This window comes from Nestor notabilis, unplaced genomic scaffold (genome assembly GCF_000696875.1).
Source record: "Nestor notabilis isolate BGI_N333 unplaced genomic scaffold, ASM69687v1 scaffold2478, whole genome shotgun sequence".
In the NCBI taxonomy this organism is placed as follows: Eukaryota; Metazoa; Chordata; class Aves; order Psittaciformes; family Psittacidae; genus Nestor; species Nestor notabilis.
In genome coordinates this window covers 352-14,336 of record NW_009941351.1, presented here as the reverse complement: position 1 = coordinate 14,336, position 13,985 = coordinate 352, and the positions used below count along the sequence as shown (strand labels likewise).

The following is a 13,985-nucleotide window of genomic DNA, read 5'->3' as shown; positions in this document are numbered from 1 at the left end:
GCCAGGTTGGGTGCAGAAGGCAATAGCCTTCAGCCAGTTTCAAGATGGAAGTGAAACCAAAGACTGTAGCCATGAGCACATCCATGGCACGGTATGATAAGATGCAGATGCCAATCTGGTAGCTCCCAGCTGCCCACAGCCAAGGCACTTGACCAATAAAGAGTTTGCCAGTGACACCCAGGAGCCTGCAGCCAAAGACACTGGCAGAGAGCATGTTCAGGATGAGACCCGTGACTGCAAAGGGGTTTACGCTGCCACTGGAGGGTTGGATCTGTTCATGGCTCTTTTTCTTGGCCAAATCTGTGCCGGGGAGGGCAATTTTCTCTTTGGTTAGGAAATAGAGAATCCTGCCCAGAGCAAAATAGCCACCAACCAAGCAGACAACCATATAATTGCAAGCCACAGCAGAGGAACCGAAAGCTGGGCTATAATGCATGGCAACTTCATGAGCACTGGCAAGTGAGACAGCAGAAGCAATCATAGCTAGGATGACCTCTCTGCACAGGAAGCCCACCACTGCGATAATGAGGAGTGCCAAAGCAAAGGTGATCAGGCCAGGCACCATGGCATTGCGGAAATCACCAGTGTCCTTCAAAACTCCTTGCCCTTCCAGGAGGAAGACCACTCCATAGCCACACCAGAACACTGAGATGGTCAGGCAGAGGGACAGGAGCACGGAGGCATTTCTCAGGCTTCTCCAAATGCCTGTGAAACAAATGATAATGGAGACAGACTGTGATTTCGAGACAGGAGGTTATGCTATAGGCACATAGTGTCGGAAGCATGATTACTATGCTAGCATGGAGCTGCACAGGTCCTGCATGATGCTAGACAGAGCTATAATGAGTTTGGGTAGGTCTGCCCCATGTCCCATTACACTGTGTAGACATGACTGTAAAGACTTATCAGCACAACACTTCGTGTCCATCAGAATGCCTGAGGGGAGCTCATCACTCCAAGTTAACACAGCGAAACAACTCAGCATTCATTCTGAAGTGTGGACTTCGTTATAGCCAGTGACTTTTTCTCTCACATAAGTAGTTCTTTTGGCATTTTCACATTTGCCAGTTCAATCCATGGAAGCCTGAAATCCTGGGAACTGTTTTTAGAGAAATCATGTATTCAGTCTGTTAAAACTCTTGGAGATGCTGGTAAAGCATTTGGTCAGAACTAACACGAATTTCTTTGCTTGTCTGTAGAAGAAAAATCTGCTGTGCTGACACACTCCTCCAGCAGAATGAACCAGGGTTGTGACAAGGCTGCCGTGGTGGGTACAACCCTGCTGGAAAGCACACCAAGTACATGCAAAGCTATAGCAGGGGGAGGCCTTGACGCTGTGCACCCCTCCGAGTCTTACCTGCGTATGCCAAGAGAGATGATAAGACCAACAGAAGGACGCCCAGAGCCGTGCTGGGGATCAGAGGGGCTGCTCGGGGCAAGCTGTAGAAATGCACCGCCAGTAAGAGCGCTCCTGTGAGTGACAAGGGAGGGGAGAAAGAAGAAAAGCTTGTAAACTTGGCCCCAAAACCAGGAGAGATTCAGTGGCAAGAGCAGGAAAGAGGAACAAACAGTACAAGATCTGCACACAGTGAAACCTAAGGGGAGCTGGAAGGGTGTGTTGTAAACTCGATTTGTGTCCAAGGTCCCACTTCTTTCTGAGTGCTCAGCTTTAAGAAACTTGAGCTTAATCCTGTTTGAAAGGGCTCCCCCGTTGTCAGAAGAGGTAAAACTCAGCTCAGAGTCACACAACAGGCAGGGAGGCACACGGACACGCTACAGATGGTCACATAAACCTGGTGCTGACAGAAAACTAGCCCCAAACAAGACGGGGCTGCATCCAGAGAGATGAAACAAATAAGGAGCAAATGAAACGGAGTGAACACAGAATAGGTTGGACGGGGCTTGGAGCAACCTACTCTAGTGGAAGGTGTTCCTGTCCATGGCAGGGGGCTGGAATTGGGTGAGCTTTAAAGTCCCTTCAACCCAAACCAGGCTGGGGTTCTCTGACTGTATGAAAACGGCTGCAGAGAAAACAGCTAGAAAAGGAAAAGAGAGGAAAGTGCCTCCAAATCAAGAGCATTTATGAAAATGACTACCACAAAGTTTTGATTTGCTTCCCACCCAGGATGGATCAAGCCCAAAGGTTCAGGCCAGCGCTTGGAAGCCAAGACAAATATTTTGTTGGCTGCTGACACAGGCACCGGGATCTCCGGATCTAAAAGCTATTACCGAGACAGAGAAGATTCTGACTAAACAGGCTCTTTAGCCCCCTTTGGAAAGGGGTTGTCCAGGCAAGCCAATCCCAACCCCATCCTCCCATGCCAAGAAGACTCCATCCCTACCTGCGGAAATGCCCAAGAGCCCTATGGAGGAATGCAGTGACTCAGGTTTCCTGTCTGCCATCGCTGCGGACCCGGCAGCGGCTGAAGTGCTGCTCTCCTGCCTCCCTAGCTCTTTATAACCAAAGCAGCTCCTCTGGCCCGCGTTCCTCCCCGCTCTCCACCCCTTTCCCTGCAAACATCTCCTGTTCGCTCCCTTTCCGCCTGCGGGAGGAAATGCAGATGAGTTCCGTGCCGCAATAAATTCGCGCTGTGAGTCAGCCGGGGCTGCTGGTAGCTCCCTCCGGGGGCCTCTTAATTTTACTGTTGATTAACCCTTGTTAAAAAAGACACTTAAAAACTAAGGCCGAGGCTTTATTCCTGTCACTGCCTTTCTGCTGCTGCCAGCGAGGAAATTGCAGTGGTTAAATTGAAGGGTTTTTTAAAGGCTCCATCTCGCTGGAGCAAACAAGCCTTTTGCAAGCCCAGGAGCTCCCTGGAGACCGGTTATTTCTCCTCACACTGGCCGTGGTTCTGCTGTTTGTCCCTGTCACAGCTCTGAATGCCTGGCAGCACCGTCCTGTGCCGGGCACAGGCAGAGGCAGCGCCGTTCCCTTAGAGGTGACTCCTGTCCGTGTGTCACTGCACATCCATCTGATCCAGCCTCTCTGCACACCCTCATGGGGAACTGCCCCTAATGGTTCCCCTGAGTGAGGCGAACATGCAGACGTGCAGTCTCGAGACCGCTGGTGTGAGGCTGAACCCAGAGGAGCCTTCCTGGCTTTACAGAACCATGCAGGCAACAAGTGAGTACCAGGCACTGCCGTGGTCGCTGCTGTATCCCAAAGGCTACATGATGGACCTATTCACTGCTTCCTACTGCTTCCCATGGAGAATATGGGATCAGGGCAGAGGTGTTTACCAGTGGACGAGAGGCTGCGGAAAGCAATGTACAGTGGCCTCAGGATCCAGTGGGAATTAGGCAGAGAACTGTCCTGTGGGAGCTGATAGAGCTCTGATGGGAAAGAGGGACAACACTTGCCTGGACTTGGGTACATTCCCCCATTGTTCTGTTGGCGAGTGATGGGCCAGTGTGGGGACTGTTCCCATGCAGGACCCAGCTCCTGTCCCCATGCAGGACCCAGCTCCTGTCCCCATCAGCCCCAGTTACAGCAAATTCCACTCTCAGCCTCTTGACAAGGTGACAGATGTAAACAGTGTGAAGAGCTTCCCTCTGCTGTGACTGGGCTGGTCAAGGGTGACTCTGCAGAGGCCCTACAGCAGCAAGCTGTGATGTTCCTCTAGGCAGCCCACTGGAGCATGATGGCATGTTCCTGTTGCACAGCTGCATCCCTACAGTGCCCCCCCAACTTCCCTGGTTTCCTTAGTGCTTTGGAGGACAGCCATCTTTAACTGTGCTCACCCTTCCAGGAGACCTTTGAGGCAAGAAGGTTCCTCCACACTCATCTTCACTGGAATATTGCTGCAGGTTAAAGCATGGTGTTAATATTAAAGTCCAGTGTCTTTGCCATAATAAATGTGTGCTGACATTCCCACACAGAATGGAATAACTCAGCTGAAAAGTGTTATGAAGAATATGTTTATGGCAGATAGATAGACTTTTAGGTTCAATATGTTGACTGAGGTAGACCTTATTACATGAGGAAGCAGGCACTGGAACCAGCCTGGTGTGCCCAGTTGCACCTAACCTGGTAAGTGGAATCATACTGGTAAGGGGAAAACTGCTCAGTCAGTTTGCAACAGGGAGAGCTAAGTGAAGTTGGTTGAAACCATCACCTCTGGCTATCTCTGTTCTGTCATTAATGGGACTGCTCCCTAACCAGCTGAAGGAGGAAGAAACTATCTTCAAGTTGCAGCATGATTCAGATGCTTTTTCAAGCAAGAGGAAATGATAGGTTTCTAAAATACAGTTAAAGCTCCTTGGATAACGTATAACAAACAGGGGTGAAAAGGCTTTGGGTGCTTTCCACACAGAGCTCACGGTTCAGTTCCTGTTCTGGGTAATAAAAGTAACTGAAAGGCAAAGCCTGTGTTAGATTAGCTGGTCTGCAAGTCCTTTCTCACATGCTGTTTGTTCCTGCTCCTATAGGTAGCAAATAGGAGTACGTGGTGCCTGAGGTCACTAGTTTTAAGTGCATGGAATAAATGAAGTCATCTGCATTAGCAATGAGGATCTTCCTCTTGCCTGCTATAACTACTAAATGAAGTATAACTTCATTATATACATGTCTATATACATTATATACATATACCTCATGTTTCCTGCAAATATGATGGTGGCCCAAGGAAAATGTCTCATAAATAACCCCTGAAAAACATTCCTCAGCGTGTTGTATGAAGTTTTTTGTTCTCTGAGAATGGCAAGACAGCCTCGGGGAGCCACAGTTATTTCAACAGCACAAAGGTGAAGTAGAGAGGTACATAATCATCTCAGGTGAGAGCATAGAAAGCACAAGGAAGAACACGGATGAGGAGGTGATTTTCCCCATTACACGCTGTGAAACTGGCTGCCATCTGCTCCTACAGAGGCCAAGGCTCTGCCAATTCCTAGTACCACTTTCCTGTCACATCGAAAGATGTTGATAGTGTGCTGTTGATAACAAATCAAGTTACTAATGTCTAACATTGGGACCCAAAGGCCAGGAAACATCTACAACTGAGTGCAAAATGTCTGCTTTTGAGAGATGGGATACAAGGATGAGAACATTTCAAGGTCAGAAAGGGAAATCTTCGTGTTAAAAGGCCGAGGCTTGAGTGTAGGGTTTAAAAACCAGAGCACAGAGAGGAACACGCTGGCTTGAATACTCGCTCTGGATGGGCTCACTTTGGTACCATCCTGTGTGCAAAGACTTTGGTAGTTTGGTCTGAAATAGAACGGAAAATGGAGGGCTGAGAAGGAAAAACACTGCTGCTCTGTTGCGCGGGTCACGTCAGACGGGGATGCTCTGGACACAACGTGCTGGGAAGAAGATCTGCAAAGCAGCAGCCAGTTGAGGAAACAAATAATATTTACATGCCCTGCCTGTGGTACTGGAAATAAAACCTTCCTGCCAGGAAGAAACCGAGCCCAGCCCTCCTGGCCCCACCTGCTCCAGGGGGAGGGATCGGGCTATAAAAGACTCTGGGTGCTGAACAGACTCACAGCGAGTCGGGGCTCTCCAGGGAATCCTCCTGCTCTGGCTGTGACCATGGGAAAGCGAGTGGCCGTGGTGCTGGCTGGCTGCGGGGTGTACGATGGGAGTGAGATCCACGAGTCCTCGGCCGTGCTGGTGCATCTCAGCCGGGAAGGGGCGCAGGTAAGCGGCACCCCAGCAGCACTAACCCCATCTCCGGCTCCTTTCGCCCTGCTCTGCTTCCCAACCCCTCTCTTTTGCCAAAGCCACTTGTGTCTATGGAGCTTTGCAGCTTGCTGGACAAATCCCGAGCTCCCCATTGCTGCCAGGGGTATCGCCAAGTGTAAGTGACTGGAGTCAGAGTGAACAGCACAGTGAAGGGGAAGCTGCAGCCAGTGTGGAGAACTCCCTGGGCTCTGCTCTGCGCTCACAGCTTTGCTGTATGAGAGCTTGGAGCCCTGCGTGGAGTGTTTCCAAAGTCCAAAACAAACTTTCCTAAGTGCATTCTCAGTTCTTTTTGGCTTGCACTCCCTCCTCTGCTTCCGATTAAAGATTACTACTGGTTTGGGCTGTTTGAAATTCATCTCTTTGACACGCCCCCCCTCCTCCCCCCCGAAGATTAGAACTGAAAACAGACAAGTTCTTCTTAGTTGAACTTGAGTAGGGGTAAAAGAGGTGACCCTCAGGCAGCTACTCTAATGTTCCATTAGTGAGAATAGCCACTGCGAGACTGGAAGAGGAGGGAGAAGCCCTCTGTAACATTACCCTCAGCTCCAAGCTCTTTTCCTGGCAATGGGAATTGCTCAGTTAAATACAAAGGCACCATGGTGATGTACACGTGGAGCCAGGGCACCCAATCCCAAAGCCTCCGAAGTGTGAATTCTCTCTTCGGCTTAAAGCTGAGACTTGCCCAGACCTTTTGTTCACTGTGTGTAATTTTGCCTCTTCTGTCCCAGCTGCTACAGCCGGCTCACTCCTGCCATTCCCTGCGCTGGCAGCTGGGAGCAGCGTCCTGCCTCATCCCTTGACGAGCAGGGGCCTCTAGTGGAGGAAACTCAGGCATCAGTTCAACCCCTGGCTTTTATTTTTTCGGTCATGCTGGTCTAAGGAAGCAAAGCAAAGCAAAGGATAGGATATAGGAGGACAGACTAGAAGAGAATTAGGAATAGAATGGAATGGAGAATAGAGTAGAATGGAATGAAGAATAGAGTAGCATAGAGAATGGAGAACAGAAAGTAGAGTTCTTTCCTAATGAAGTAATTCAAGTGTTTTCATTCACTACCCACCATCTTTAACACACTTAGGCTACATGGCTGAAGGGTAACAGGCTTTTCCCCTCATTCCCCAGGCAGAGGTTTATGCTCCTGACATTGACCAGATGCACGTGGTGGACCACGTGAAAGGGCAGCCCACTCAGGAGAAGCGCAATGTGCTGGTTGAAAGTGCCAGGATAGCCCGAGGCAACATCAAGGACCTAGCCAAGCTGGATGTCAAGGGGCTGGATGCCCTCATCATACCAGGTAGGACAGATCCTGCCACCTGCTGAGCTTTGTTTTCACCGGATGCAGAACCAGCCTCTCCTTCCCCAGGATGTTAGCTCCTTATCAGGAGCGTGCAGTTCAGTGGGGATCAGTTAGGCCTGGAGCAAGGATTAAGAGACAAGTGAGAACTTGTCAGCATGTTCCATCCTAATTCAGAAAAGAATTCATGGGTGAAACACAGCACCCTTCAGAGCACTGGTCTCTGCTTCAGTCCTGGAGGGAAGCAAGGAAGGTGCTGTGATGTCTCATCTCCTGGCAGCCAGCTCACAAACATTCAGCTTGTCTGGTTTTAATTCCTTTATCACACTGGGCAAGTGCTGCCATGCACCCAGTTCATTTTAGCATCCTACCAAGTCATACCTGGAAAAATCCTGCCCTGGAGTATGTATCTTCCAGTCTAATCTGTTTCTCTTCTCTCAGGTGGCTTTGGAGTGGCTAAAAACCTGAGTACTTGGGCTACCCAAGGCAAGAACTGTGTCATCTCCAAAGCAGTGGAGGATGTCCTGAAGGCATTCCACGCTGCCAAGAAGCCCATTGGCCTGTGCTGCATTTCCCCAGTGCTGGCAGCCAAGATCTTCCCAGGCTGTGAGCTGACTGTGGGTCATGACACAGAGTGTGAGAAGTGAGTAACCTCAGTGTGCCCAGAGGAAATCCTACCAGGAATGTTGTGGAATCAGCAATGCCCCCTGGTGTATGTAGCACCCTGTCCCAGCTATCCCGCCTGGATAGCTGAATGTTATTTCTGAGAATGAATGATCCATGTCCTGCATTAACCTGGCTGATAAACTAAATACTCAGAGCTTTTAGTGTCCCCTTTGTAATTTACATGTTCCTCATGTTAAAATTAGAAATCTGATTTTATTTGTACAGTTTTCTGCAATGGGGCTGTTTTAGCATGTAGGGTACAAGAGACTGCAAGAATCATAAAGGCATAAATGAGAGTCTGAGTCAGGACAACGTTAGATTTCTGGACAGGAGAAATCTGTCCTCCCCTTTACTAAGAGTAGGGAGGGAGGATACCAGAGGGATCAGTGGAACAAAGAGAAGTGACAGGAGGGAGCTTGTTTCCCTCCGACACATGGCAAAATCCACCCTTCAGTTACGCTCTTACTTCGACAGATGCCACTTCAAAGACAAACTGCCATAGCTGCTGCCTCTGGAGTGAAGCATTTAGTAACCAGGGCCCTTGGGAAGACTTAACAGTTAGAAGTTGAAACCTTTCAAGTACGTGGGAGAATCGTTTTGTTATGTCACTGTAATGTGGAGGTTTTCCTGGTTCTATAGTCCTAGAGAAACTCCTCTGACAGGAAAACATTTGGATCCTATTGAGCTGGCTTTCTGTAGGGACCATCCATCTCCCTGTAATCATCAGACTTTTCACTCTGGGCCTTCATCAGTCACTCTGTGTAATGACAACTTCCCACCCAGGGTTCATTCTCTTTTCTTCTTGTAGATGGCCTTACGCCAAGACTGCAGAGACCATGAAGGAACTTGGTTGTAAGCATGTGAACAAACACGTCACCGAAATTCATGTGGATGTGAAGAACAAGCTGGTGACCACCAGCGCCTTCATGTGCAACGCCCCCATCCATGACATCTACGATGGCATTGGAAAAATGGTCAAAGAAGTGGTCAGACTTGCCTGAATGCCACAAAGCCACAGAACCCATCTCCTCTGGAGGGCAGGCACGGAGCCTCGGATAACGTTCTTCCCCTTTCACATCCACATCTCAGCAGGCAAACTGCTGCTCAAACAGAGTTCTTCCCCCCAACCCCCCACTGGAGCACTGGTGCTGCTGAGGAGGCAGAACTCCAGAGGAATATAAGTACTGTCGTGTTCTGCCAAGGACAGAGCCCTTAGTGACAGCAAACTGGCAGGAACTGGAGTGTGGGCACACATGGAGCTGCTGTGCAGAAGCCAGGCCTCCATGGGGCTCAAATACAGCCACCAACTTGGTTTGGAGTGGCTGAGGATGTGTCAACAGCAATAGTCCCTGTCTGAGACTCCTCACACATCCATCTTTGCCAGCACTGCAAGGCTCCCCCACACCTGCACCTCACAGATGAATTAGTAGCAAAAGGCAGGAATGTGGTTGTGCTACTGAATAAAAGCTGACACTTTACACAGACTGAATTCTGCTTCATTTTTGCCTTTTACTCAGGATTAGGACATGCTCTATGTGCTACTGGTTGACCAATGAGTGGGAAAATGATACAGGAGGAAGTCACCAGCAGGAAAACCCCACTTTTTTTGCTGGGATTTTTTAGAACCCAGACTTGGGCATGAACGTAATATTGGTGAAAGCAGAATCAAACCAATGTTAGCATCCAGGTCAGAGGGGAAGAGGTAAAATTCTTCTCTTGTGTTAGCAAAATCATGGAATCCTGGGTTGGTAGAGACCTCAAGGGCCACCTGGTCCAACCTTTGTAGGTTAATGTTATCCTGGTGTGCTCATGAAAATGTGACAGAGGAAATTCACAATCAGGGTAGGAAAGTGGGTGAGAGTTTCGGGACAACTTCACCTCCTAAAAGCTCACTGTGGCCAGAGGTTCTCAATCCTGGCCAGGTTTTCTTCTCCAGAGCCCAGAGACATGTAAAGGTAGTTAGGTATTAGGCAGAAGCTCTTCCCTGTGAGGGTGCTGAGGTGCTGGCACAGGGTGCCCAGAGGAGCTGTGGCTGCCCCATCCCTGGCAGTGTTCAAGGCCAGGTTGGACACAGGGGCTTGGAGCAACCTGCTCTAGTGGAAGGTGTCCCTGCCCGGGGCAGGGGTTGGAACTGGATGAGCTTTAAGGTCCCTTCGACCCAGTTTGGGATTCTATGAAAGAAGTAATGAAGCTAGGTTGGAACTGGAGGAGATTTAAGGTCCCTTCGACCCAGTCTGGGATTCTATGAAAGAAGCAATGAAGCTGTGTGGGGGTTCATGAGGGAAAATGAGGGCAAGCAAAGAGTCAACTGTTCCTCTGTCAGCAGATGAGAGGGCCTGTGGTGCCATTTGGGTGCTTCCTTCCACAACTCTGATGGCTTAAAATAAGACACTTCATTTTAAATACAATCTCATATTTGAAGCCACTGAGGATTCCTGAAAACATCCAGAGCTTGCAGCAGCAGCGCTGGCCACTTTCCTTTTGCAAGGAGATTTCTCTAAAGGTGGGTACTGAGCAGCAGTACAGTAAGCTGCAGCAGTCTATTTACTTATTTATATTTAAAGAACATACTAAAAAGGGGGGAGAGGATAATTACTGTAAAACAGAGTATAAAGAGCTGATCCCTGCAAATATGTCATATAAACAGTTCACTGCAGCTGGGCCCAAATCAAGGCATTGAATTAAACCCATCAACTGCTGAATAATAGCTTTGCACTATCAAGTTTTGAGTCCTCTCTTTGCCAAACCATAGTCGTTTGACACATGGGTTTTGGTCAGAGAAAGGTCTGAACACTGGCACTGACAAATGTGATTTATACACAGAGTGTAAAGGTCCTATGAGCACTAAGAAGCAGCCACATTGTTACATGTAAACAGGTTTGCAAACTGCTCACAAATACCAGTGTAAGATCATTCACTTCAAGAAGAACACTAACCTGTATTTTCTGCTGTCTCAAAAGAAATAAAAGGGTGCAAAAAAGTGAGGCACCTATTAAACGTTTACACACATGTGCAAAACAGAAGTGAAACTTTCAGTAAAGGCTGGTCTTGTTCATGATGCTCAGGAATTCCTGCTCGTTCACTTGCCCATCCCTGTCTCTGTCCGCTACATCGATCATTTCCTGGAAGACAGTTGTGTTCAGGAATCAGAGGCAAATTAGACTGAATTAGAATTATCACATTAATTCAGAATTAGAACCACTTTTTAGTACATTGCATTGGAAGGGACAATGTTAGATCAACGTCAGACCTGCTATGCCACAAAATGGTTATTTCTTCCTAAGAGCTCATCTCAGTCTCCTCTCTGGCAGGTTAAAGCCATTCCCCTTGTCCTGTCCCTCCATCCCTTGTCCAAAGCCCCTCTCCAGGTTTCCTGGAGCCCCTTTAGGCACTGGAGCTGCTCTAAGGTCTCCCCTTCAGGAGCCTTCTCTTCTGCAGCTGCCCCAGCCCCGCTCTCTCAGCGTGGCTCCAGAGCAGAGCTGCTCCAGCCCCTGGGAAGATCTTCAATCCCTGCCTGATGGGGGCTCTTCCATTTCTGCCAGGACAGGCAGATTTTCCTAACAATTCCACTAAAGGACAGCAGCTAAACCCCAGTGGCTGCTGCCTCTGCCTCAAGCTGACCCTGGGCTTCCTTCCCCCACCAAGGTAATTCCCACTCAAACAAACCTGCAGCTCCTCATCCGTGAGATTCTCGCCCAGTTCTCTGGAGACACGTTTGAGGTTTTTGAAAGAGATTTTGCCAGTTTCATCGTCATCAAAGAGTTTGAAGACTTTGAGAATCTCCTCTTTGGAATCTTTTTCAACCTTAAAGAAGGAAGAATAAGTTTAAGGGGAAAAAAGTAGCGGTTATGTGGTAGGTAACACTTGATATTAAGTTATTAAGACAAGCATTAGACTAAGAAGCTCTCTGAAGAGCAAATTTAACCAAGCCAGATGTCTCTGGGATTTCAGAAATGGGACCTTCTATTGTTAAATATCTGGTTTTACTCAGTATGTTTCAAGATTTCTGAAACCAGAGATTTCACCTGTAATATACCCTAAAGCTCAAGAAAAGACAGCACAGCGCATTGCTACGCAACCATCCCTGTCACGTGGTGATACCCCCAACAGCTTTCTGCAGGCCAGAGCTGGTTTAAATCTGTGATAAAAATCTTGACTTTGGGTTTTCCCTTTTCTCACACACACACAAAAACCCAACTGGTAAAGAAACTTGTTCATGACACCATCATTTCAACCTTGCCCGGAAAAACGAGACAGGGAAACTGTCTTGCAATTCTAATTTTTGGCTATGCTGTTGTTAAGGTTAAATAGTGCTTTCATCTCCCACTAAAACCAGAGGAAAGTGCTCAGCCACTTTCAGAAGTGCTTTTCAAAGTCACGTACCATTTTCTGTGTTATCACTCTGAAGAAGCCACTGAAGCTGATCTTTCCTGTTCCTTCCTTATCGATATCTGATACCATTTTCTTGATCTCTTCTCTTCTAGGTTCATACCCAAGTGCTCTCATGGCCACCTGCAAGGACAAAAACCAATTATAAATCATAGAAAACTCTAAACAGAACCACAGGAAGGGGGAAGGTTGAACTTTATGCGAGATCATGTTGTATCACAAGTCCTGTGTCTCCAGAAAAAAAGCATCTCCCACCCCCAGCTCAGAATTGGTGAGACTCTGGAGGACAAAGCACTGCAACAGAGCCTTGGAGAAGTGTTTTCTCTGATAAAATGCGGATTTCTTTGTCTAAAAGGAGCCTATTTTGGTAAGTCCTTTGTAAAATTCTTGTGATGGGCACTCAGAGAGCGCCACTGCCATTCATAGTTTGAAGGAAAAATCCCAAACTGTCACTCAGGGCTGTGGAGAGCTATTTCCAAGGCTGCTGGAAAACGGAATGTTATGCCATTCCTGCCAGGAGAATTGCTACCAGTGTTGAGAAACAAGACACTGAGGAATAGTAATAGCGACAATAAGGCTTATTTCAGGGCCTGTTGTAATCAAGGTAGCAAATGGGAGACCCAGAAGTGTCTCAACAAAATAACTTCAAGCCAAGTGACACCATGAAAGAAGCTTCTATCACACCTGCAGCTCTGCTGGACTCTAACAAATGGATCTGATGGCACAAACACGGAGGGTCTGAAGCTGGGAGACCTCAGGGAACTTCAATCAGTTGATTTTTTATTCTAGTGACCAAAACCTTTTCCAGGGAATGAAACACGGTTCAAACATTCTGTGTGCCTTTGACACCAGCCCCACAAGCAGAGCACCCGAGGATGCCTTCACTCGCAGCCCCATGCACACCTACAGGAGCTTGAGCTCCTCTGATATAGGGACACGTGGCAAGTCTGGAATCAGTTCTCCTCCCTGTGGTCTTAAGTACATGGACATCCAGCTACAAAGAGGAAGGGCCAATTCTGGAAGAAAATAAGTCCTGATTTACTGGTTACTTTTCTTCCAACAGGACAGGGGTGGGGAGGGACTGAAACTGTTTTGCAATAAATAAAAGCATGAAATCTTATCGTATCCTGGGCTGCATCAAAAGAAGCCTGAGCAGTAGGTCAAAGGAGGTGATCCTGCCCCTCTACTCTGCTCTTGTGAGACCTCACTTGGAGTATTGTGTCCAGTTCTGGTGTCCTCAACATAAAAAGGACATGGAGCTGTTGGAGCAAGTCCAGAGGAGGGCCACGAGGATGATAAGAGGGCTGGAGCACCTCCCGTATGAAGACAGGCTGAGAAAGTTGGGGCTGTTCAGCCTGGAGAAGAGAAGGCTGCGGGGAGACCTCATAGCAGCCTTCCAATATCTGAAGGGGGCCTACCAGGATGCTGGGGAGGGACTCTTCATTAGGGACTGGAGTGGTAGGACAAGGGGGAATGGGTTTAAACTTAAACAGGGGAAGTTTAGGTTAGATCTAAGGCAGAAGTTCTTCACAGTGAGCGTGCTGAGGCACTTGAATGTGTTGCCCACGGAAGTTGTCAATGCTCCAACCCTGGCGGTGTTCAAGGCCAGGCTGGACAGAGCCTTGGGCAACATAGTTTAGTGTGTGGTGTCCCTGCTCATGGCAGGGGGCTTGGAACTAGATGATCTTAAGGTCCTTTCCAACCCTAACTATTCTATGATGCTATGAAATCAAATCCCATTGGTGTGCTCCATAGCTCAGATAACCTCGTTTACAAACATGCACTCCTCAGCAACACACGTGCAGGGAAACCCCACCTTTTGAGTATGCACAACCCCTTTTTGATGTTTGAGTAACACGGTACAGAAATACAGAACTATCCATGTTCTCTGGCCAGCCCGGCCCTGGAGACACGTGGTAGCAGCAGGACAGAGCTAGAATGAAAGAGCCGGATGCGCC

General features: G+C 48.3%; 3 protein-coding genes across 4 annotated transcripts in view; 1 reads left to right on the top strand and 2 right to left on the bottom strand.

The window, feature by feature from the left end:
• The window catches only part of LOC104410601, a 7,690-nt gene extending 5,287 nt beyond the window's left edge, over window positions 1–2,403 (bottom strand). Inside the window, exons 1-3 of the mRNA XM_010020826.1 lie at window positions 2,343–2,403; window positions 1,358–1,471; window positions 1–705 (exon numbers count right to left, since the gene is read on the bottom strand). The exon at window positions 1–705 is cut by the window's left edge and continues 972 nt beyond it. Of these exons, the coding sequence (XP_010019128.1) occupies window positions 1–705; window positions 1,358–1,471; window positions 2,343–2,403 (880 nt within the window). The remainder of the gene's footprint in view (window positions 706–1,357; window positions 1,472–2,342) is intronic.
• Window positions 2,404–5,493: 3,090 nt separating this feature from the next.
• Window positions 5,494–8,650, top strand: LOC104410597 (ES1 protein homolog, mitochondrial-like). 2 transcript variants are annotated; one of them, XM_010020822.1, is made up of 4 exons: window positions 5,494–5,635; window positions 6,801–6,972; window positions 7,414–7,615; window positions 8,447–8,650. In XM_010020822.1, exons 1-4 carry the CDS (start codon window positions 5,528–5,530, stop codon window positions 8,637–8,639), a joined length of 675 nt encoding a protein of 224 aa, XP_010019124.1. In that variant the 5' UTR covers window positions 5,494–5,527; the 3' UTR covers window positions 8,640–8,650. The 2 variants fall into 2 exon arrangements, with proteins under 2 accessions (XP_010019124.1, XP_010019125.1); XM_010020823.1 differs by having other exon boundaries at window positions 5,528–5,639; window positions 6,805–6,972; window positions 8,447–8,639.
• Window positions 8,651–10,670: 2,020 nt separating this feature from the next.
• The window catches only part of LOC104410600 (centrin-2-like), a gene marked incomplete at its 5' end in the record, with an annotated part of 3,656 nt that continues 341 nt past the window's right edge, over window positions 10,671–13,985 (bottom strand). The window contains 3 exons of the mRNA XM_010020825.1: window positions 10,671–10,760; window positions 11,305–11,442; window positions 12,022–12,150. Coding sequence (XP_010019127.1) covers window positions 10,671–10,760; window positions 11,305–11,442; window positions 12,022–12,150 — 357 coding nt within the window. The remainder of the gene's footprint in view (window positions 10,761–11,304; window positions 11,443–12,021; window positions 12,151–13,985) is intronic.